This window comes from Cryptomeria japonica, chromosome 6 (assembly GCF_030272615.1).
Source record: "Cryptomeria japonica chromosome 6, Sugi_1.0, whole genome shotgun sequence".
NCBI classification, from domain to species: Eukaryota; Viridiplantae; Streptophyta; class Pinopsida; order Cupressales; family Cupressaceae; genus Cryptomeria; species Cryptomeria japonica.
This window is the reverse complement of record NC_081410.1, coordinates 334,679,765-334,702,067: the sequence shown is the minus strand read 5'-3', so window position 1 is coordinate 334,702,067 and position 22,303 is coordinate 334,679,765. Positions and strand designations below refer to the sequence as shown.

The 22,303-nt window shown below is 36.9% G+C and overlaps 1 protein-coding gene across 2 annotated transcripts in view; it reads left to right on the top strand.

Moving 5' to 3' along the window:
• LOC131044238 (mitotic checkpoint serine/threonine-protein kinase BUB1) overlaps positions 1–22,303 on the top strand; it is a 159,078-nt gene that overhangs the window by 67,630 nt on the left and 69,145 nt on the right. For both annotated transcript variants that reach the window (XM_057977528.2, XM_057977535.1), the window contains 2 exons: positions 11,228–11,414; positions 11,766–11,866. In XM_057977528.2, coding sequence (XP_057833511.1) covers positions 11,228–11,414; positions 11,766–11,866 — 288 coding nt within the window. The remainder of the gene's footprint in view (positions 1–11,227; positions 11,415–11,765; positions 11,867–22,303) is intronic.

Below are 22,303 nucleotides of genomic sequence, written 5' to 3'. Positions count from 1 at the left end.
TTAACTATGGCTAAGAACTCTCCCACAATTCACTACAGACTGCTAAAATTCTCAGCTTGTGAAGGAAATAATTGTTCATCCACTATTAGTGAATGGAGAACAACAAATTGGGAATTGGAAACCATCAATTTCTCATTTAATATCATCCGCAAGAGAGTGACCAATACAAATCAAACATTATCATAATGAAATAACTTCCCAAAAGGTAATCTCATGGTTTTTGTAACCCTTTTTTTGATAAGATAAATCCAATGCATACTTAACATTCCTTCTAGATTCGTGGTATCAAATTCTGTCCATACCTGTCTGATTGTTGAGATAACAAGAAGTGATGTCTTCAAGATGCAAGGAATCATAGGAATATCATATCTTTGATGTAGCTTCATTCCACGAACACCATCTCATGCTTAACTATTGAATCTTGCATAACACAAGGTAATGCCTCCTACCAATGACATCCTTATAGAACTCATCAATCACCACTTGAGGTGTGCTCCTTACCTATATGTCCTCAAACTAAATCAGCTCATTGGCTGATTTATTGAAATCAACAATGTGAAATTGGGAAAACAGCTGTAATAATGGAATTATTCTTATTTGTAATAATGGAATTAACAATGTGTGCACTAAAATGATTGAAAACACTTTTTCAAAGATTGGAAATTTTGTACCACTGAAATCCAACCAATAAATACTCAACTTCATCACTGAGAATACTTACAAATCCACTTGTATGCAAGAAACTAAAATCATTTGATGGCTGATTGAAAGGATGACAATTGCACCAATTTTGAAATTTTGTTTCATGTCCCTCCATAGAATAGTCTTTTTGTTACCATAAACCTCCAATATACCTAGTAGGTGAACTTTTGCACAAATAATCAACCTTGAAATGGCTCCATCAACCTTAGGCTATGTTCCGTGGGGACGCATCCCCTAGCCTTTTACCCCTATTTTCGTACCCATGGTGAAAGAAGGCTTCATGAGGGCCCTTGCAAAAATGTATACTAAAGAGGAATCTACTAGACTTTGCACATAGTGGCTTGCATTTATTAGTTTCTATTACAACTTTCAGCAGAGTAGAGGTGAGGTCGAATAGAGCTACACTAGCTTAAGTCGACCCTATTGGATGGTGGATGTGGTGTGGTAGGGATGTACCAAAGTTGAGAGTACTTGCAATTTGTCTTCTTTCACAAGTTGCAAGTTCCTCTGCTATAGAGAGATATTGGTCCACATATAGCTTCATCCAATCAGTCAAGAGGAACAACCTTACCTCTAGATGATCGGAGATGTTGGTGGCTGTTCACAATGCTTTGCAGCTATAGGATCGCTAGACTCCTGAGTATTGTCAGACTCCAACCTAATGTTGGGATGTCGATCTTGAAAATGGTGTGCATATTGATGGGGAGGACACTTGAGGGATTGATTGGGGTTCCATTGGTTGAGGCAGCCCCTTATATTGGCAACGACTCAGAGTTGAGCTTCGATTTTGATTTAGACTCTTAGACCTGCCATTTGCTGATTATAGATAGCCATGTATTTGTTTAGTTCTATGTTTATTGTTTATAGTGTATGTCGTTTCATAGTTTGAACTTGGAGCCTTTGGGCATTTTTATTATAATTCTTATATAATATGTATGCACATTGACAATGAAAACATCTGAATTTTGTTAATTTGTTTGTTGATTCTCGTGAAATCTCAATTCAAGTCTAATGCCCTGTGTTAAACTTCTATAATGTCTATGATGAATGCATTATCAATGTTCTGATATGCATATTTGAAATTTCTCTATATTTAAACTTTTTTTTTTTTCCTATTTTTGACAACCGTCCCTTGTTGTTCCCTAAAGAATGGCCCAAAAGTACCTTTGTACCAAAAACACGTCCCGACGTCCCTGTCCTTGAAACTCCCTGAGCATAGAGCATAGGCTGCGCTATATTGAAATTCACGTAATCTCCTTCATAGATAGGAGGATGTACAACACAATTTCTTAACTCACAATAGTAATGGTGGTTCCTACTTCTTGGAAATCTCAAATATGTAAGTTTAAACACCATGCAATTTTGATGCAACATATAACAAGCTCTATCATGAAAATATACCTTAATTAAATCCAACATATTGCATACTTGGATTCCGTTCCATGAGTCATCAAGTGGTGATGTTTTAGAGATGATCATGTTCTCACGTATCATGTTATTCCATGTGGAAACTTCATTTTTACCTACAATATATAATATGATGGAGTGTATGGAAGTTATAATATTCTTTTTAGCAACACCATTATCACAGCCCAAAAGATTTGAGACATGACGGATATCATTCCCTCACAACAATATCTAACATAATGTAACCAAATTTGAATTTTGCAAAAGTCTCAAGTATAGTTACCCTCCTAACTATGAATGGACTGGTGAATTGATCCAACCCTCGAAAATTCTCTTCACTCAACATAAGAACCTCCGTCATGAAACTGCTGCTATAAGGTTACTTTGGTGTTGTTATTCTAGTGATTTCCTTTATACCAAATGCAACATCACACATCATTCAAGGGAGACCCAAAATGAACTCAGTGCCATAACAAGACATGAGGACTGATGCTGTTTTAACTTGCAAGCTGTGATTCTTTCATAGAGGACAACCCTTTATTTTTGATATTCAATATTTTAATTGAGTCCCTGAATCCCATACTCTTATGGTAGACATGCACGGATTATTTCACCTTTCTTATGATGCATCTTTTGATGGAGACCCATTTGTAATGACAAAGTATAAAGCATCAACTCTCTAATCTCATGATCACTTTCACCCCTTGGATTGTAATCCAGAAGATGGTCAAATTGCTTACCTTCAATTGCTTGTTTGAAAATTGCAGCCAGCTCAAACCAAACATTTTGCCCAAATGCATACTCCTCAACAAGTTTTTTCTATAAACCAAACTTATATGTTTCATGAATGAAACACTTTGCTCATAGTTTGAATTTAGATCATTGGAATGATCAAAAAGCTTATCAATAGTTGCTGATTAAATTTTTTTTGCATGCTCAAATTCATCATTAACATCAAATGAGGCGCCTTTCTCTCGTGCATGTCTCTCAATAGGGTCATCTTGGAACTTTGCCTCAAAAAGTGGGTTATGATATGTATCCACTTCAAAAACTTGAAATTTATTTTCAACATCTAATTTAGGTCAATCTTCTGACTGTCCTTCACTAGGATGCTCTATGTTGTTTTCTTAAATTAGGCTCAAGTACTCAGCCTCTGCAATTGCTCTTGAAAATTCAGTTTGATCATCACTTGTTTTTGGTTATAACTTCCTTTTTTTCAACTCTTCTTTTGTGATTTCTATTTCTTCCTCTTCTTTATTCTTGCATCAATCTCTAGGCTCCCAAGTTCCTTTGCATAAAAAAACAAAGATTTCTTTTTTGAGTTCATTCTTGTTGTTATCATTCTCCCTTCCAGTGGGAAAGTTCTTCTTTTGATAGCCAGTAGGTGATGTCTTGGAATAGTGTTTTCCCTTTGGCATTGAAGATTTTAGCTTCGCTTCTTATAATGGATGGAAAATTGGGGTTTTACAAGTTAAGCCTTGTAAAGTAGGAAATAACCTAATTTTCCAACCAAGACATTGAAGGAAGGGAGAACTCAATTGATCGAATGCAAGTGGATTGAATGTAGATCAAGTTCTTCTTCCTTTGGTTGATTTGAAATTAATTTGACTGTATTTAATGCAAGATCTAGGGTTAATGATGAAGAATTGACATGAAACAACAAGCTATAGATATAGAATGCAGAAATGGGGCTAAATCTGAGTAGAAGAAAAAGAAGAGCACATGTGACAACAAGTTTGGCCTGAAAGTGCGGGACCATCTAGCAATTTGTGTCTCGGTCCTTGATGTGCGAATAGATTGGAATCTTAGGTTGTCGCACAAAATTTGTTCCTAGAAGCTCGTCAGAAAATTCTTGGTGCTGTGGCAGGTTTTTTCTCCTCGGTCTTGATTTTCACTGTTGCAAAAGTTAGATCTGATTGTCGTCCTCTCCTCTTTCGGAATCTTGGTTTGTGGCTCCTGGATCTGTCGCCTGCACACAAAAATAAGAGAAATGTTGTTGTTGATGGGGGTTTGCCTTGGGTCAAACCCAAGGTTTGGAATTAACCCTTGAGTTGAATTGAAATTTTGAAGTCAAAGCTTATCTTTTGAGGATAAGGCTAGATTTGAATTTGAAATGCTTGATATGGAACTTGAAACCTTGATGAATCTTGCATTGAAGTCTTCATAGCTAGGTTGGTAATGTCATGTAAGATGTCTTATAAAGTCTTGATCATCGATGCCATCATGAATGCTTGAAATTTGAACTTTGACCTCTCCTTCATTGCCTTGAGGATGTTTGATTGCTTACTTGAATTTGCAAAAGTGCAATTGGAAAGTTGTAGAGAGATCATGTATCGAGATGTTACAAATGAGGGGGTTAGGCTTGCTTTTATACCTAACTACAACAAATATGTTTGAAATTTCAGGGTAGGTTGACATTGGGAATGTATTCTCACCTCTGAGATGTAATTGTTGTGGGGTCCAAATTTAGGCCCCATTTGGGAGGACTAGGGCGCCTAGGGCGTCTTTGTCCTGCCAATCAGGATCCAAATTTGAATAGGGTCCCACTCAGGTGTAAAACATGCTGAATCTAGGTGGGTGTGAGTAGAATCAAAACAGTATCAGGGAATAAGATCGCAGAACGCGAAAGTGAGTCCTAGGTGCGGACAAAATTCTGCAAGGTTACAATTTACGACACTACATCTAGCCCCCACTTTAGTGGGAGTTTGAGCCTACGCTTAATCTCTCTGTAAAGTATAGAGTAGCACGTGAGAAATGAATTGTACTTGCACATTTATATAGAATTTCTTCAACATGTTGCTAAGTTGACAAAGGTTAATTTGGGTAGTTGTTTTAATGATGCATCATAGTTTCCTCTCCAACATGCCATGCAAACGGGTCTCGCCTTCATAGTTGAGTTCCAAAATGGAATTTTCTTGTAATGCCTTGAGTTGTGCATCATAATTTGGAAGATTCTTTCTTCTTGTGTCGCCAACTTGCCAACTTTCCATTTTTTGAATTTTGGAGGGATTTTTTGAAAAATTGACTTAAGATTCTTATTATCCAGATTCCATCCACTTTGTGGAAAACCCTAGGAGAGAGAAACTTTTGATATATGAAGAGTTTTCTTGAAGTTTTGACTTTTCCATGCTCCAGAGGAAATTTTTTATCAATTTTGCACATATCCCTTTTAGGAACTTTCCAAAATTAGGGTTCTAGGGTTCAGGAGAGAGAATTCTCTCACGAATCCAAATCTGATTTTTTTTTAAAAGTTGGATGAATTTTGATGCATAAAAATGGATATTTCAAAATTTTTCTACAGGGGAATTTTTTTCTCTTACAGTTCATCCTTTCCCTTCAATCTCTTCTTTGCCTTGGAAAATTTTCATCTTTTTTGACTTGGGCATGGAATCCTTCTCATGGGGGAAAATTTGACTTTTTCATGTTTTTCCTTGACACCTTGATTTTGGCGCCCCTTGTTTGAGTTGGGCGCCAAATCATCTTGGAGGAGGAATTTTGCTTTTGACCTGTTTTCCTTATCTCCCTTATTTTGGCGCCCTCAATCTGACTAGGGCGCTATTTTGCCTTGGTGATGGAATTCTTCAAATTTCAGTTTTTTCTTGGCCTTGCTAGTTTGGTGCCCCAACTCCAAACTGGGTGCTATTTTCAGTTGAGGAAGGAATTTGATCATTTTCTAATTTGTCCAAGGCAACTTGATTTTGGCGCCCTCCAATGCACCTGGGCGCTAATCATGCTAAGTGAAGGAAAATTGGAGTTTTTTCATTTTCTATGGCCAATCGACTTTGGCACCCCTTGCTAGATCTGGGCGCTAAAATGCTATGATGAAGGATTTTACAAACTTTACCTTTTTCCTTAGCCACCTCAATCCAACGCTCTGACTTGGGCTTGGGTGCTATTTCCACTCAGTGGGCGAATTTTGACTTTTTAAAGTTTTCCATGACCCTTCCATTTTGGCGCCCCCAACTGGACTTGGGCGCCATTTTGCCTTAGGGAAGGATTTTGGGTTTTTTCAACTTTTTCCATGCTCACCTCACTTTGGTGCCCTCAACTTGACTTGGGCCCCAAAATCACCCGAAGAAGAAATTTTCAATGTTTTGTATATTTTCCATGCCATCCTTGTTTTAGCGCCAGACTCCTGACTAGGGCGTTATTTTCACTTGGTCAAGGAATTTGTCCTTTTCCTTTCCAAAGTTTGCTAATTTTGAACTTTTCCAGATTAAAATGCCATTTTGGGGATTGAAGTGATTTCATGTGCCAGACTTAGAAGATTTTTCATGCTTTCCACTTTTGGAATGTGAACCCATACTTAGCCAATTTTTGATCCTTTGAGCTTGCTTTTTTTGACTTTTCCGGATTTAGGATTGTTTAGAAATTAGGAATGCTCAGTGTTCAATGTTTGCTTGCGAAGAACTTGCCAAAAATAGACTTTACAAAAATAGAAAGTGTTTCAAAATGTCAAAGTTAGAGCAAAACAAGACGTAGGGACATTTACTAAAAATGGAAACTAAAAAAAGAAATTACTAAAAATAGTAAGTTTGATTTTTGGCAAAATTGGAACAATCCAGAAGGCAGTGAAATCCCTAAAAATAAGTTAAAAATAGAAAGTTGCTCAGAATTTGCTCAAATTTCACGTACAGTTTCCTTAAAGGGTCTTGATTCCAATGCAATGCTCAGTTTTTCCAAAACCATAAAGGAAATGCCTCAAATCCAAGTATGAAGGATGAAACCCTAAAACGAATAAAACAGACTCCAAACTTAGCCAAATTTGCTAAAACGAGCTGCAGACTAGATCAAACTAACCCCCAAACACTTGCAAACTCAAAGGACTGACGAGACTGCCGTGAAAAGACCCAAAAACCAAAACCAAAAGACCGAGAGGGCCTAAAAGGTAGGGGGTCCCCATTTGGAATGGGGTGATGTGTGATTAGGTCACAACAGGGTCATACCTTTTCATCATGTATGCCCTTTGGGAAGAGACACAACCTTTCAACATTAGCACCCTTTGAAATAGTGCAACTCCTCATTATTTCTGTGCTTTGAAAGGGACACAACCTTTCACAATCAGATCTGCACTTCTTATTAAATTAGATCTGCATTTCTGATTCCCAAATTACCCCCTCTAAAATGAGGCTCTCTTCTCCCCTTTTATACCCCACTTTTTGGAGAGTCACAACTTATCATTTCATGCCTTTTGTCCATTCATTAACTTAATTAAATTTATAATTATATTCTTTTATATTTTCATTTTCATTTTATTTTTATTCTTTTAAATGCTAATTTTATTATTAATATACACCATTAAATTCTATTTAAAAATGGGGACATTACACACAGTTACATTACCTCCTGCATAACTCTTTAGAGTTCAGGGTTACGGAAGCACATCCATCAATCAACCCCTGCTTAACCTAGAATGGACGTTTTGACTGCTTGCCCTCCTTATATGTAGTATGTACCATATCATCCCTTCCACAATAGAATGCCTGATTGGTTGGAGTTCTACAGATTCTGTTCATTCTATCTTATGCAAATTTTAAAATGACAGATTTAATACTGATTTGGAAATATATATACAGAATTAATACTGATTAGAAATATATAAGAAGACTTAATACTGGTTATAAATATATATGCAGACTTAATACTGATTAGAAATATATATGCAGACTTAATACAACAGAGTTGTCATTCTAAGATCATATAAGTATTATTTACACATAAAAGCATGTTGATTCTTAGTATAAATCATACCACCAAAAATGATAAAAATACTCAGATCGCTGAGCGGTTGATGTGTATGTCTCAATCTGAAGGCATGCAAATGCTTTCTTTCTTTCACAATCTAGATACTTCGATGCCCTCCACTTGATGAATGGGTTTACTTTAATAGCTCATCATGTGCAATTATGAATGGAGGTGTTGGTTCTATAGAGGTACTACTTCTCACCAAAGGTGACGTTCCTTTGTTAATCATCCTTAGCAGCTGAATGCTTATCTTTGCTCTACGCTTGTTTTAATTGTTATTTCAAAGCTAATTAATTTAACTGACTTTCCTAAGGAGATCACTCAAATTCCTCCATCCGGATATAGTGTAAGGTTGTGATAATTGTGAAGGCTGCGTTAGTTATGAAGGTGCGACCTCCTTAGTGGAAAGAGGGGCTGCGATCTTCTTCAGCACATTGGCCACAAATAACGGAACTCACTTCAAGATTCTGATTGGCGCACACAGATCATGCTACTATCAATGGCCTCACCCTTGTGTCCTTGGAACATTCTTTTTCATTCATCCCTATCTCTAGGATAACCAAAGATCACCGTAATCGCCATACCATCAGTTAACCCCACGACCTTTGTGTTATGATGATGGCCTTCAACATAATGTGTAATATCCCCTACTAGATATAGGCCTGTTTAATAATAATTAATCTTATATTGGATGAGTGTAGTCTTGGAAGGACAACCTGCACCTAAAAGGAAAGGCAAGCACCTACATACATGTTCAGTTATATGTAGACTTAATTCATTCTAATGCAAAAATTGATAGAAATTGGTATATGAGACATGAGAGGGCTTGCACGGGTCTGTTGTCTACCAAACCCAAGGAATGGTTGCTTCTAATGTCCTTGCTAGACTTGGCGGTCCATTTTGCTTGCCCTTTAAGCCCATTACCCATACACAACATCTTTTGAGTTCGGCATGGGGAGTGCAATCTGGTTCCTCGACTCCAAGGGTCCTTATGACCACTTGTGAGCCTCTTGTCACCACTGGATTACATGTCGAACCTCTTCCCACAAGATGCAGCAAACAGATTGAACCACATCTTCAAGTGCATACATCTCATATGGAATAAATCTAAATAAATAATCCTACTGCATAAATATATCCAGTTTGGGATTGATCGTATCGAATATTTACTTATAGATATGTATCATATAACTTATCATATAAGGCTGTTACGTACCTCAATCCCTTCTTCTGCAGACTTAACTAATATGATTGGTGTTGATTGTAGGTTGCTGGTATAAGTGATGCCACATATCTGGCCGTATGTCGTTTGAAACTATAAATCGATTTCACTGAATGTTTGAGAGCCAGACTTATCGCTGCCCTTTCTTGTAGTTGGAACAATTGTCTTATATACTATTCAATGACAATGAAACTCATGTTGCAAAAGACATGACTCTTGGCTGTTCATAACCGCCACTTTCCGTGCACCCTTTCACATCTATTAGCCACCGATTATGCTCTTAATTAATTAGCTGTCACATGATAATAAACCGTGCATTCCAGGTATCGGTTAGATTACAAATTAATCGAATTATCATTAACATTGTTTACGGTTTGGTGTTTGTCATAGACAACAATTTCGATCTCTATATATATTTATTTTATGCTCCCTTGGGTCTGCTAATGCATATTCTCATCTCACAATAAATTAATATATTATCATAGAATTCAGACTGTTGTGCGAATGATTGTAACCTTGCTTGTATTCTTCTTCTTCTTGCTGATTGATATTATTGTAAATGTAATGCCATGTCCTTCCCCTCCATGTCCTTCTACCAAGAACAAGGATGTTGCTGCCTGTAACTTAATAGTAGTTCTGATCTGATCCGATCCATGGTGATGTCCCTTGATGCTTTTGATTCTTTTCCTTTATATCTCTCAATGTGAGGGAGAGGTTACACCTCTTCATCATATACGCCCTCTGGAAAGAGACACACCCTTTCACCATTAGCACCCTTTGGAAAAGTGCAACTCTGCCCTTTGAAAGGGACACAACCTTTCACAATCAGATCTGCACTTCTTATTTAAATCTGATCTACACTTCTTATTCCAAATCATCCCCCCTCAAATGATGTTCTCCTCTCCCTTTTATGTTTCATGTTCGAGGGAGTCACAACTTTTCATTCCATCTCTTTTGACCATTCATTAACTTGTTAAATTTAAATTATATTCTTTTATATTTTAATTTTTAATTTAATTTTTATTCTTTTGAATTTTAATTTTATCATTATTTACCATTAAATTCTATTCCAAACTGGGGACATTACACAATGACCTTTGTTACCATCCCTGTAATTCTGTTTTGAATTTCAATTATAGCTGTGCTTCTGTATAATTGTAACTCACAGCTCGTTTTCCTAAGACGTGTGGAATTCACCATGCTTACAAATAATTTCCTTTATTTTATTTACAAGGGAATACCGTAATATTTAGGTGGGGTATTGCAGTCTCGTAAAAGACAATACAAAATGAAGCAACAAACAGGGATAAATCTCCCTTCAAACTAGTAGGGGAAGGTCCTTGAAAACCTGACTCTACTCCTCAAGTCAAAGCTATGAACAAAATTTATGGCTTCTCACACTAAACAAGATTATTAATGGGGTTTCACATGAAGAAAAATAACTAATCCCAAAGTTGATGTAGCTTTTTGAGTCTCTGAGGTTGAGCACAAGACCTGGGAAACAAACTTCAACTACACACAAGAGACACATCATGAAAATATTGTGGTAATCCTTGGCTCTATTACACATGGATTTACCCATTCAGAAGCATATGAACGTCACATGCTCTGATACCAAAATAAAATGGAGAAGCAATGAACAATTTTTGTAATCAGCAGCAACAAATATATATATATATATATATAAGAGAAAGTAGTTGGTTAGAGGAGGAAATTGACCTACCACCCAGCTAACCACCTTATTAAATAAAAATAATGATTTGTTACTGTTATTAACATATTTACAAACAAGTATTTATATATTTGTTTATTCTGACACAAAAAAGCATGATGAAATTTGCACCTACGGCATTTTAAAGGTGTGATTTAAGATCATAATATTTTTATCGGTCCGAGATTAATAAATTCTTGCTTCTTCAGTTAATAGTTTTGAAAGTACTTAAGGTTTTCTGTTCAAATACTCAATTTAATATGGTTTGTTTGTGTTAATATTCGTTGCTGCAATTACTTTTTTGTGTTGTGTTCTATAAACTTTGAAAATTCAGAATAAGATGTTATATTTAGTTCTAATTTAAATGTTTGGTTATAGATTCAAGTACTATGATCCAACTGCATGTCTTAACAAATTCCTTTTAGCTCATTTGAGTTTAGGTAATATCCAAAGATTGTGTTGCATATAAAGTAAGTGATGTACAAGCAAATGATACAAAAATTTCACCACTCGTGCCACATACTTCTCATCATCCATATAAGAAAAATGGTACTGGACATCATAATGATGTGCAAGAGGAGAATGCATATCAGTTACCTGTGCAGGATGTTGAAATTACTGATGCAGGTATGAATGGCTATACTTTATATAATCTCTATCCACAATTACACCTTTGTATCACATACTAGAATTCAATGAGAAAATGTAGCCTCTTAGGCATCTCTCTATTCTCAATTTTTTTGAGAAGGACAAGAATCCACTATATATTTACTGAAGTAATTTATTCATTATTTTGTCAAAAGAGAAAAATGAAGGGTTAGCGCAGATGAATTTAGGGAAAAAAATAATGATTTGTAGAGTTCGGTACTAAAACCTTTTATTTTGCTTTCAACTTTAAAAGAAAGTGCTATGCTCCATTTGTCTTGGAAGTCTAAGATCATGAATGCAATTAAAATTACAATTCTATGGATGATGCAGTCCATAGCAGTGGAGGGATTGAAGGAAATAAGCCGAGTTTTTGCGATCCTTCTCAATTGTTGTCACAAGTGGGTGTTGCTCAAAATTATAAACCTTCTATTGTAAGCATACCCTCGTCTTATTATTTCTTAGTCATGCCATTATTTCTGTTAAGTTATTCTCTTGGTGACATAAAGGTAAAATGCTAGCAATGAAATTGACTCTTTTGTAAGTCTATCCTTACAATAGACAGTGAAATATGTAATATGTGTGGATATTTATTAATGAAGAGATGACAAAAAGGCCTTTTAAATAGGTTTATTTTTTGGAAACTTACTATATACAACGAGATAGATAAGCAAGATATTAAAAGCTATGCATAGTTGACATAAACAATATATAGTGTGAAATTGTTTCTTAATTACATGAATAGTATAATTTATTTTCAATTTAAACATAGAAACAAAACATTCCACAAATAAAACAAAATATAGATGCACATAAAAACTGTGATCTAAGAAATAAAATGATATGCTTCACCACTTCATTAAATTGTGTTACCTTGGCAACATATTATATATTTTTGATGATCAAAATAAACTCTAAAGTTTTTTGAAGGACTAATGACATGTCTATGTAAGAACATTATACTCAACCTCGCCCTTTATATTTTGTTGTACCCCTATGAATCTTTGCCCTTAATCAAGTTTCTAGTCAGCAACCATGTCATTCTTTCATGTTATCAATATCAACCAAGTTTTCTTTACCATCTAAGTTGCATGGTTATTAGATGTTGCCTTTGCAGGTTGCTCAAGGATGAGATGTTGCAAATGAAAATTACCAAGAGCTTGTGTAATTTCCCCATTTTGATTTAAGATTTTATAATTAATGCTAATAATAAAATTAAAATATAATAGAATAAAATTAAAATAATTAAATTTTGTGAAGTTTAAAAACAGATTGCAAGACTGATTTAACTGTAATTGCTGGCCGACATTGTGAGAATTATGTTTTGCATCCTTAATATACTCTTCCTGGCCGACTCTTGGATCAGTCGTCCCTTATAGGGGATTTCAAATAAAATATAGTGATTGCTGATGTCGCCAACCATCCTTAGCCAACTATGAGAAAAACCTTTTATGAATAATATAAATGCTCTATGCTGGCCGACCTGCAGCTGTTTGGCCCCTCTTTTTGGTGTTTCTAAATGAAAATAAGATAAAATATTTTATTCTGTTTGAGGCAAGCCTCTTTTGGAGGGTTACATCATTTGATGAAAGGGTGAATTATTAGATATAAATAAAAGATGCAAAGAGGTTTTTCAAGGGAAAAATAATGAATATCTTTCCTCAAAAAAAGGTAGAATTAAGTGCAGATATTTATCAGATTTTAAGGGCAGGTTTAAAAAGAGGTTTATGTGCAGATCTATAAGGGATCAAGAATTGGAATAAGGAAGTCTGAGTCTGATTTTTATATTTAAGAGATCAGATCAGACCATTGAACATCAGAAATAGAAAGGAGAACTAATAAGGATCAGTCTCATAAACAGCAAAACAATTCTGGATACATTACTGTATTAGGTATATAGATCAGTCTTGAAAACCATTATTTGCTGCAGGCTGTAGCATTATTATTTATCTGTGGTATGCATGAGATATTTAATAATATGCAGGAATGATAAGCTATTAACATATTATTGTTCTTATATATATACATATGCATAATTAATGATGATGGAGATTCCTCTAAAGCTTCAAATAATTTGCCGTCCCATTATGGAGGGGAGAATGCACATATAAGGAATGCAAGTAGCATAAGGGTCCATTTGAATTGAGTAACCTCTAGTAGGGCTGGGTGGCCGAATGGCAGGTGTCATTCCGTGCTCTTGGGCTTGATGGATAGGCTCGAGGTGCCTTGTATGATCTCCCATGGTGCTTCATAATGTGGATGGCTTGTTGGGAGAAGTCTTAAAGGAATTCACATGCACATTATGTAATTTACAATGATGATTAAGATAATGTCCCCGACCCTCGTAGGAATGATCGATTTTATATCTAACATGATTGAGGGGTCTCAATTAGGATCTAATTGGTAAATGAGAGCTCAATTTCATTCCTTACTTTACTTGGGATTGTGATTTTAGGGCAAAATTTAGGACATTGGAAAAAGGGAAATTACAGCTTGATGGTTTGATAGCTCCAACACAAAAGGAAGAAAGATTATAAGGCAATACAGGAGCTGTTATTCTTATGATCTCACCGTGGCACGAAGCAACTGCAAGTCTCACCTCTTCATATGGATGTTCCATAAACCTGTGTTGGACCACAACAAGCATTGAGGGCTGCAAAGCCCAATTCAGAAGCCTCCAATCTGACCGGTCTACTTTGGACAAACATGAATCTAATTCCTCCAGCTTAGAGAGAACACCATCAGAAAATTTCATGAATTTCAATTGTAATCCAATTACATAGAGTCGATTTCCTACTTGTTTTTCTTTCTGCAAGTCCCTTAGCTGCTCATTATTAAATGTGTCATTAAATTCTTTTGAGAAGAAGACACATTTCTCATCTGCCATTGTCTTCATTTGTTAAAAAAAAACAAAAAAAACAAAAAACAAAAACAAAACTGAATTCCACCAAATCTGATGCATACTGTAATAGGTTTCCCTGTTCTGGTATAAATTTTTGCACTACGTTTGCCAATTTCAGATACCACTGCAAGAACACCCTCTGCACTAATTTTTTTTTGCACTCATTTCCTTCATTCAGTTCTCAGACATTTAGTCAAACAGTTTCCTTGCAACGAGGAATGTTCAGGTTTCAGACTTGCAGAGATGATGATAATGTTTGTTTGTTTTGCAAGCTTCTGATTTCAGTTTATTGCTATAACCACAATGATTCTCTTTCTTATTTTGCAAGTCAGATTACTTACAGGTATTATAAGCAAATGTAACATTCACCAATACATGTTTTAAATAAATCAGATTTACCATCAAACAACATGCAGATATAATTCCCTGGATATTGATGACTGATTTACAATGATTGAATGTTACAGTTCTGTTACAGAGAAATCAATCCAAATACATATAATTAATTTCTGACCTGGAAACAAGCTGAAGAAATATCATCTTCTTTGGCACATGAAATGGTCACATTCAGTTGATCTCCAATGCTCCTTTGATTTATACAATTAGCGAAAAGTTCTGATCTACTCCTTTCAGTTGCAGGACATTAGTAAATCAATTTGAGATGAGCAGCAGCATTCATAACAAAAGAATATCCCATTCCCCAGTTGCAGCAACCTAGATTTTGTCATAGTCACCGCCTTGCTTGAATTAGCAGAGCACTGTTCCCTACAGTTCATACACAGACTTGGCTTAATGAATTCCAGTTCACTATATTGCTGCTACTGATGACTGTATTCCAGCTGTCACCATTTGAACTTTAGAATATCAAATTCCAAAAAAGCAGGTCACCAGTATTAGAATCCTATTTGCATTCAAACTCTATAATGAACGTATAATCTTCAAGATGAAGCTGCTTTCCCTTCAGCCTAAAAGGGATTTAAAAAAACAGCTAAATTAAATAGAAGAGTCCTAATGAAAATAAAACTCCGATTTTTTTTGCCTTTTGCTAAGAACGAAGGCTGCAACTTCCTCAGCAAATTCTTTGTCTTATTCTTAGCTTTATTTGTCTTATTACCACCTGGCAGATTCACTTGTTTAATTCATTGTTTTTTTTCCCTTTAAAGTGGTGCTAGCCTCCAAAATTCAGCGTTGAACTTTTCATTAACTTCGAACACCCGCTTATGATTTGCTATGTCAGATCCCAAAGACAGCTATTCATAGAATTTTCCTTTATTCTTTCTTGTCTTAAAGTGAATGAGGAAAACACAAAATTTATGAGCCACGATTTCCCAACAACCTTCCCTCGTCCAAAGCTATGCCCAACAAGATTAATTTTAACAAGGAAACCTTTTTGACTCTTCCAGATTTCAATTCATTTAATATGGTCTCCAAAATATTTGCCTTCAAGAAATCTTCAAAATAATTTATATTTGAAACCTTTTGCCATCCTTCAATCAAGCTGGCTGAAATAAATATAATTTTATTCTCATTTATCGATGCCCAACTCAGAACACAAACCCTTCAAAGTTTGATACAATATTATTATTGAAACTGGTAATATGACATATCTGCCAATTTGTCTCTACAGATACTTCACCAATTTTGCCTAGCTGTAGATTCAACAGCAACCAAGGACCTGCAGTTACCTGGGATGAGAGTTGACATTCAATTCATTCTGCCCTGTCTTCATGAGCTATCATTGCATAAGCACCCGCCAACAGTCCTTCAATGCATACAGCCACATCATAAGAGTTTCACTGCCTAATACATCCCACAATTCGGAATGCAGGTTGTCACACCCAGCAAGGTTATCGGCAAATAACTCTATGGCAGCACCAACACCCAGCAGGCCTGACTTCTGGAAAAAACGCTTCAACAGCTCACTCACACCACCCAATATTACTTGTGGCAACCAATATAAGAACTCGGTGAATTGTTTCATTTCCCATGCTCTAAATAATAGTAATGTGCCACTTTGTCAATCAAATAATAATCTTTATTTTGTCTTAAACAGCAAACCATAGATGGGAATCACAACAAATATTAAGTAAAACATAGCTCTAATAATAGGCACAAATATATCATTTCTCGTTAGCCAAGTTTCACATAGTAGGCTCGATATTAAAATATTTTTCTGAATCGGGTCCCATCCAATTGCAATATTGTAAACCAAATATTATTTGCGCCAAACTCAAACGGTTATAGTGTATCTCCTTCATTCAAACTGCAGGACTTAAAATTCGGAATATAATAATTTTATTCTCAAATTATATAAAAACTTCAGAATCGTAAATACTTTAATTTCTGACACTCGTGAAATCTCACAGGCTAGTGGAAAAACCAGGTCTGATACCACTGAAATATCCGCCTATGGATATTTGCTTAATTTTTTTTCCATATGTTCCACAAAAATTTTAACAAACAATTTGCATGCAACTAATTTCAATTCATTCGATAACTTGCAACAGTTCCCATGTAAATCATATAATAACAGTTTGGAACAAAGACCTGAAAATTACATATGGATATTGCCTTTAAATCTTTATATGATTAACAACAGAAAAATATCCAATCGTAGCCACAGAACTTACAGTCGGATTGGATAACCAACAATATGAATTTGGAGCACAAAGCGAGACACACCTAAGTGATATCTCCAACAGACAATGGGTTTCCATCCACTGCCTCTCAGCTCGAGGGTTTCCATCCTCAAACCACTGAAAGCCAAAGCTTCCCAGAATTCTCCAAGAGAGAACAATATCAAAGCATAAACCAATCATCCCCAGAATGAGACTCTCAATGTACTTTTAAAGCACAACCCTGTGACTCTTCGTTTCCCTTCTGCCTGTCCCTTCATATTCTTTTTCTTTGCCTCTTTTTTTTCCCTCTTTTAAATTAAAATGACTTTATTAATTATTCACTGAGCTCCTTTAAGTCATTTTAGTACTTTATTAAATAATTTAATTAAGTTGTCATTACATTTGATATAATTTGACAACTTAAAATTTAATTATTTAATTGACTTCTAATGTCCCAAAAAGGGGACATTACACACTTTTGGCTTTCTGTGTTGTTCTCCATAGTTCTTGGAGAACATTTTTATTTTTAATAAGTGCTTGTTTTAACTCCCAACATCGCTCTTCAACATTAGTTGCCTCTTGGTGTGATCAGCCCTTGTATTTGATTCCTTGGCAGTGCTTTCTGCAATGTGGTCAAGATTATTTAAATTATTACATTTAAGTTATAAAGTTGATGTCATAGTATTTGGTGTTTTAATTTGAATAAAGTGACATTATGTGCTCTCAATAGGCTGCCTGGGGAAAAGGGGACTTGGACATAATTTTACATTCTAAAATGCCATTTTAGGGAAATTGATTTATTTTGAATTTTGAATTGCTTTTTTTCCCCTCTAATTCTACAAAGGAGGATTGGGGCTTTCATTTGGATTATTCTGAGAAGTGCACATAATGGGATGTTGTTGGAATGAACATAGAAGTTCTTCCAGGGATTGATTGAGGACGAAAACCCTTACTTGATTCGGTGGTGAAGGATTCTCCTTAGCTGTTAGAGCAATTTCACATATGAATCATCGATGTTTTCATGGAGTTTTTGGTAAGACGGGTTTTCCAAACCATGAACATATTCAAAATTTGTTTAGTTGCAAATTTTTGGGTTTGTTCTTCAGTGATGGTTTAAGTATTTTTGGGGTGATTTTATGGAATTTTCATTGGGGTTGAAGCTTGGCCGAATTATTCTTCCAAAATTGGTCATACCCATTTGTTTGTTGGTCTAGGGCATCAAATGGTTTCAAAATTGTGCGAGAATGATATGTAGGCGTCTCCATGGCTAGGCTATCAAGTTGAGTTTGATTTGATTGCTTTGAATGCAGATTTGGAATTGTTTAGGAGAGTTGTACCCTTTTGTTCAGGTTGTACATTTTCTTGGAGATGACGTTTGGGTTTGGGGGCCTAATGCATGGCTTTTGGAGGGGGTTACCTCCTTGAAAGCTAAGTTATTGGGTACAAGGGTTAGAGGTTGGGTGAAGCTGCAGGTTTGTCCTACGTTTAGGTCCAGTTTGGATATGGCCTTGAGTTTGCCTAGGGTAGGTTGGCCACCAAGGTATGTTGTCGGTTTGGCAAACTCGAACCATAGTGTACTTGGGTTTTTTGGGTGGTACCTTTGGCGAACTCAAGATGTACTTGGATGAACCTAGGGGTAACCTCACCCAAAAATACGTCAACAAGTCAATTTCCTACTAAAAAAGACATTTAATAATTTTTTAAAGCCACCAGTGAAGGAATTCACCCTAATTTAGCTCTATTTGGTCTTTGCTACTCATTTCGCAAACACAAAGGACCAATAAAACAATATTTTCCCTCCAAGCTGCCATTGTTGGGTTTTGAAGGTTGCTTCATTTTCTTCAAAGGTGAAGGTTACAAAGGAGTAAGACACACACCAAAAGAATAGGAATGATTGGACAAGGAAGATTTAATCATCAAAGGTGAGTAAATCTTTCAATTTTTGAAATTTTGATTTTTTTTATAGTTTCATGGAGTTTCTTGACGGGGAGACACTGGGTTGGGTTTAGGGGACCAAGGGCTTAAATTTGGGGATAGTGAGGGGATGACAGTGGAGCGGTGATGGTGGGGGGGGGGGGGCGGTGCTGATATAAAAATAGAGGTGAATTGAAATCTTGAAGGCAAAATTTGCAATATATCATCTTTGTGAGTGTCCCATGAAAGGCCAACTCGTTTTCACTAAGTTAAAGGTTGCAATCATTATGTATGGGATGTGCCATATAGCAAGGGACTTGGTGGCATCCTCGATAGAGGTGGCGGAGGTGGTGGTGCTGTGGGGGGACGTTACCTCTAGTCCCCAACTCTCGAAAACATCGTATTTCCTTTGATTAATTTTTTGAACTTTTAATGCATTATAAGGGGTTATAACACTGATTTTTTTATAAATTTTGTTAATAGTTTTATATTTTTAAATTCATACATAATGGCTAGAACTAGAAGTTCTAGCTCAATTGCCCAGCGCCAAAATTGAAGAGTCCTTTTCGAATTGACGCAACGTTGCGTCTTTTGTGATATACAACAATGATTACTCATATGTTTGGTGGTGGGAGTTTTCTTTCGGGGTGTAACCTTTTCAACATAGAGTAGATGAGGTCATTGCAACATAGAGTATACAAGCTCACTTTTTTTAGTGAAAGCTTACTTATGTGCCATCCTTCACAAGGAATAAAAGCTTGTTGGGCGCCAAATAAAAAAGGGCTGCCACGTGATCTAATAATGTATTATATTAAAGAACAAGAGGATGCCAACATGAGAAGTAACAAATCAAAGAGTGATGCACATTCTCTTGCCAAGGAAAACTCAAAGAAACCTCCTAGTGGCTTGATGCAACCAGTTAACCCACATCATTTCATGCCAATGCCTTTGCCAAAATGAGGCCCATTGGACAAGGCCTTTAGAAATAAAATTAGAGGTTGTAGATTAGAATATTGTTAGATCACCTTATGGGTGTGAGATGGTGAAAACCCTTTGCAATACACCTCTTGATTATATTAGTATCGGGCATGAAAAGATGCAAACCAACTTATTGGCGAAGGAGAAAGCTTCATACATGGTCGAAAGAAAGTGTCTATTATTTCTGATGGATGGAAAGATTGCAAAAATAGACTATTAATCAATGTTAGAGTAGTGTCCCCTAAAGGGGCAATGTTTTTTAAGGTAGTGAATTGTGATGAGCAAGTAAAAGATGAAGGTTTCATGTCGTGTTCCATGGAGTTTCCTGACTAGGGGATGTGGGGACACGTTTTGGAGACGGGGGGACGAAGCGCCTAAATTTGGGGACGACAGGGTGATGGTGGTGGAAAGGTGGTGGGGGGGGGGGTGGTGCTGGTATAAAAGTAGAGGTGAATTGAAATCTTTGAGGCAAAATCTTCAATATAACGTCTTTGCGAGTGCCCCATGAAAGGCAAACTAATTTTCACGAAGTTAAAGGATGCAACAAGTATGAAATGGCATGTGACATATAGTAATTAGTTTTCCTAAGTTGGTTATCTTAAGTGGTTACTGTTGATGTGTTTTTTAGGCACATGCAAACACATAATAAAATACCCAAAAGTATCTTATCCTCTCTTGAACAAAATCTCTCAAATGCTGAAGATTAGCTTAAGGTTCACTTGAGAAGACTCCAAGGTTCATGAATGTAGGGTCACTATGTGTGCATAAGCTCCGTTGGTTGATGTGACTATGCTGGAATCACAAGGGGACTTACGTCAAATTGTCGAATGCTTGAACCGTTGGAACTTAGTGTTGTCGGGAATAATCATTATGTTATGTTGTTATATTATGTTTATGTTGTCGTCGGTAATAATGAGTTACGGCGGTCAGTTAGTTAGCCGACGGGTAGGTAGTTGGAGTCGCGACGGTTGGGTCGCACCCCTTCGGCTGTCATATATTGTACCACCTCCGAGTGTTGGAGGACATGTAATGTTGGCAACAGATTATAATATGAACATCTTTCGACATTAATGGCAAGCTTATTCTGGTACTTCTTTTGTAATTGCATTGTGCATTGCTGTTCGATTTCTGTATTCTTCCTGTTTACCCAGTGAGGCAAACATTTGGCGCCGTTGCCTAGACGAACTCAGGAACGGAAGACACGGATGGCGCACAGACACAATGGGCCTACCCGTTGGTGAAGTAAACCCGGAGAACCGACGACAGCAAATTTTACGAGAATTTCATGAGCGCCAGGATGACGGACGTAGGGAAGACCGACGAAGGACAAATAATCCTTAAATTGTGAAAGGAGAGAAATAAAGAACACTGTTAGAAGCAGAAGAATTATGTTGATTGTATACAAAAGAATGAATTAATAAAGACGTTTTGTGTTTTGATTTATGTGTTGAGAAACATGAAATTGTATCACAATTAATGCCCAATTTACTGAATAAAGACAGAAATAAGAAATTAGAAACCGACGAGTGGGAGGCTGCGCAGAAGGCTTTGATTCTGGAACAACGTGTAGAACGTAGACGGAGGCTGAGGCAACTTGCCGAAGGACAACCTGCCGAAGGGTTGCCCGAAGGGAACCAAGGAGGTGTCACGGAAGGTGCAGAAGCCGAGGGGAATTTCTACGCGTCGCCAGACTACGGTAGAGCGAGAAGCCTTGAAGAGTTTCTGGAGGAAACTAGGTTACGGAGAGAACTAGTTGAAGAGACTCGAGATCGGTTCAAAAACTTATCTCTCACGCCACAAAGGGAGGATCACCGAAGGGAGCCGGGCACGAGTGACGACGAAGCGCCACAAAGGGAGGATCACCGAAGGGAGCCTGGCACGGGTCACGACGAAGGAGGAAGTTAACCGCACGGTAGGTACAAGGCAGAACACCGTACCTTTGGTCACCACCACAGGAGGCATCAGCGGCATCGGAGGGAGCAACACCGGAGGGCAGACACAGCCACAACCACCTCCAAGTAGACGATTTCCATCAATGGCGACCAAACAGAAGTTACCCAAATTCAACGGGGATAGCAAAGATGATCCCGCACGACATTGCCGTACATGCGAAACCATCTGGACAGCCAACGGGGTGACTGACCAGGATGAATGGATGAAGCAGTTCCCTGCCACACTGAGAGGAGTGGCTATTGACTGGTATGCAGACTTGGATAAAACCAGTGTAACTACGTGGGATGAATTGAAGAAAGCATTCGAGAAGGAATTCCGGCTTCTCCGGGATGATAACGAGATAGTTTCCGAAATCTACAGAACAAAGCAAGGAAAGAAGGAGACCGTACGGGCGTACGGGCGCCGACTAAAAGAGTTAGTCGGGAAAATGGAAAGCCAACCGGCCGATGGCTTGAAGAAGAGGTGGTTTGTCGAGGGTTTGAACCCTAAGCTACGACGGAAGATGA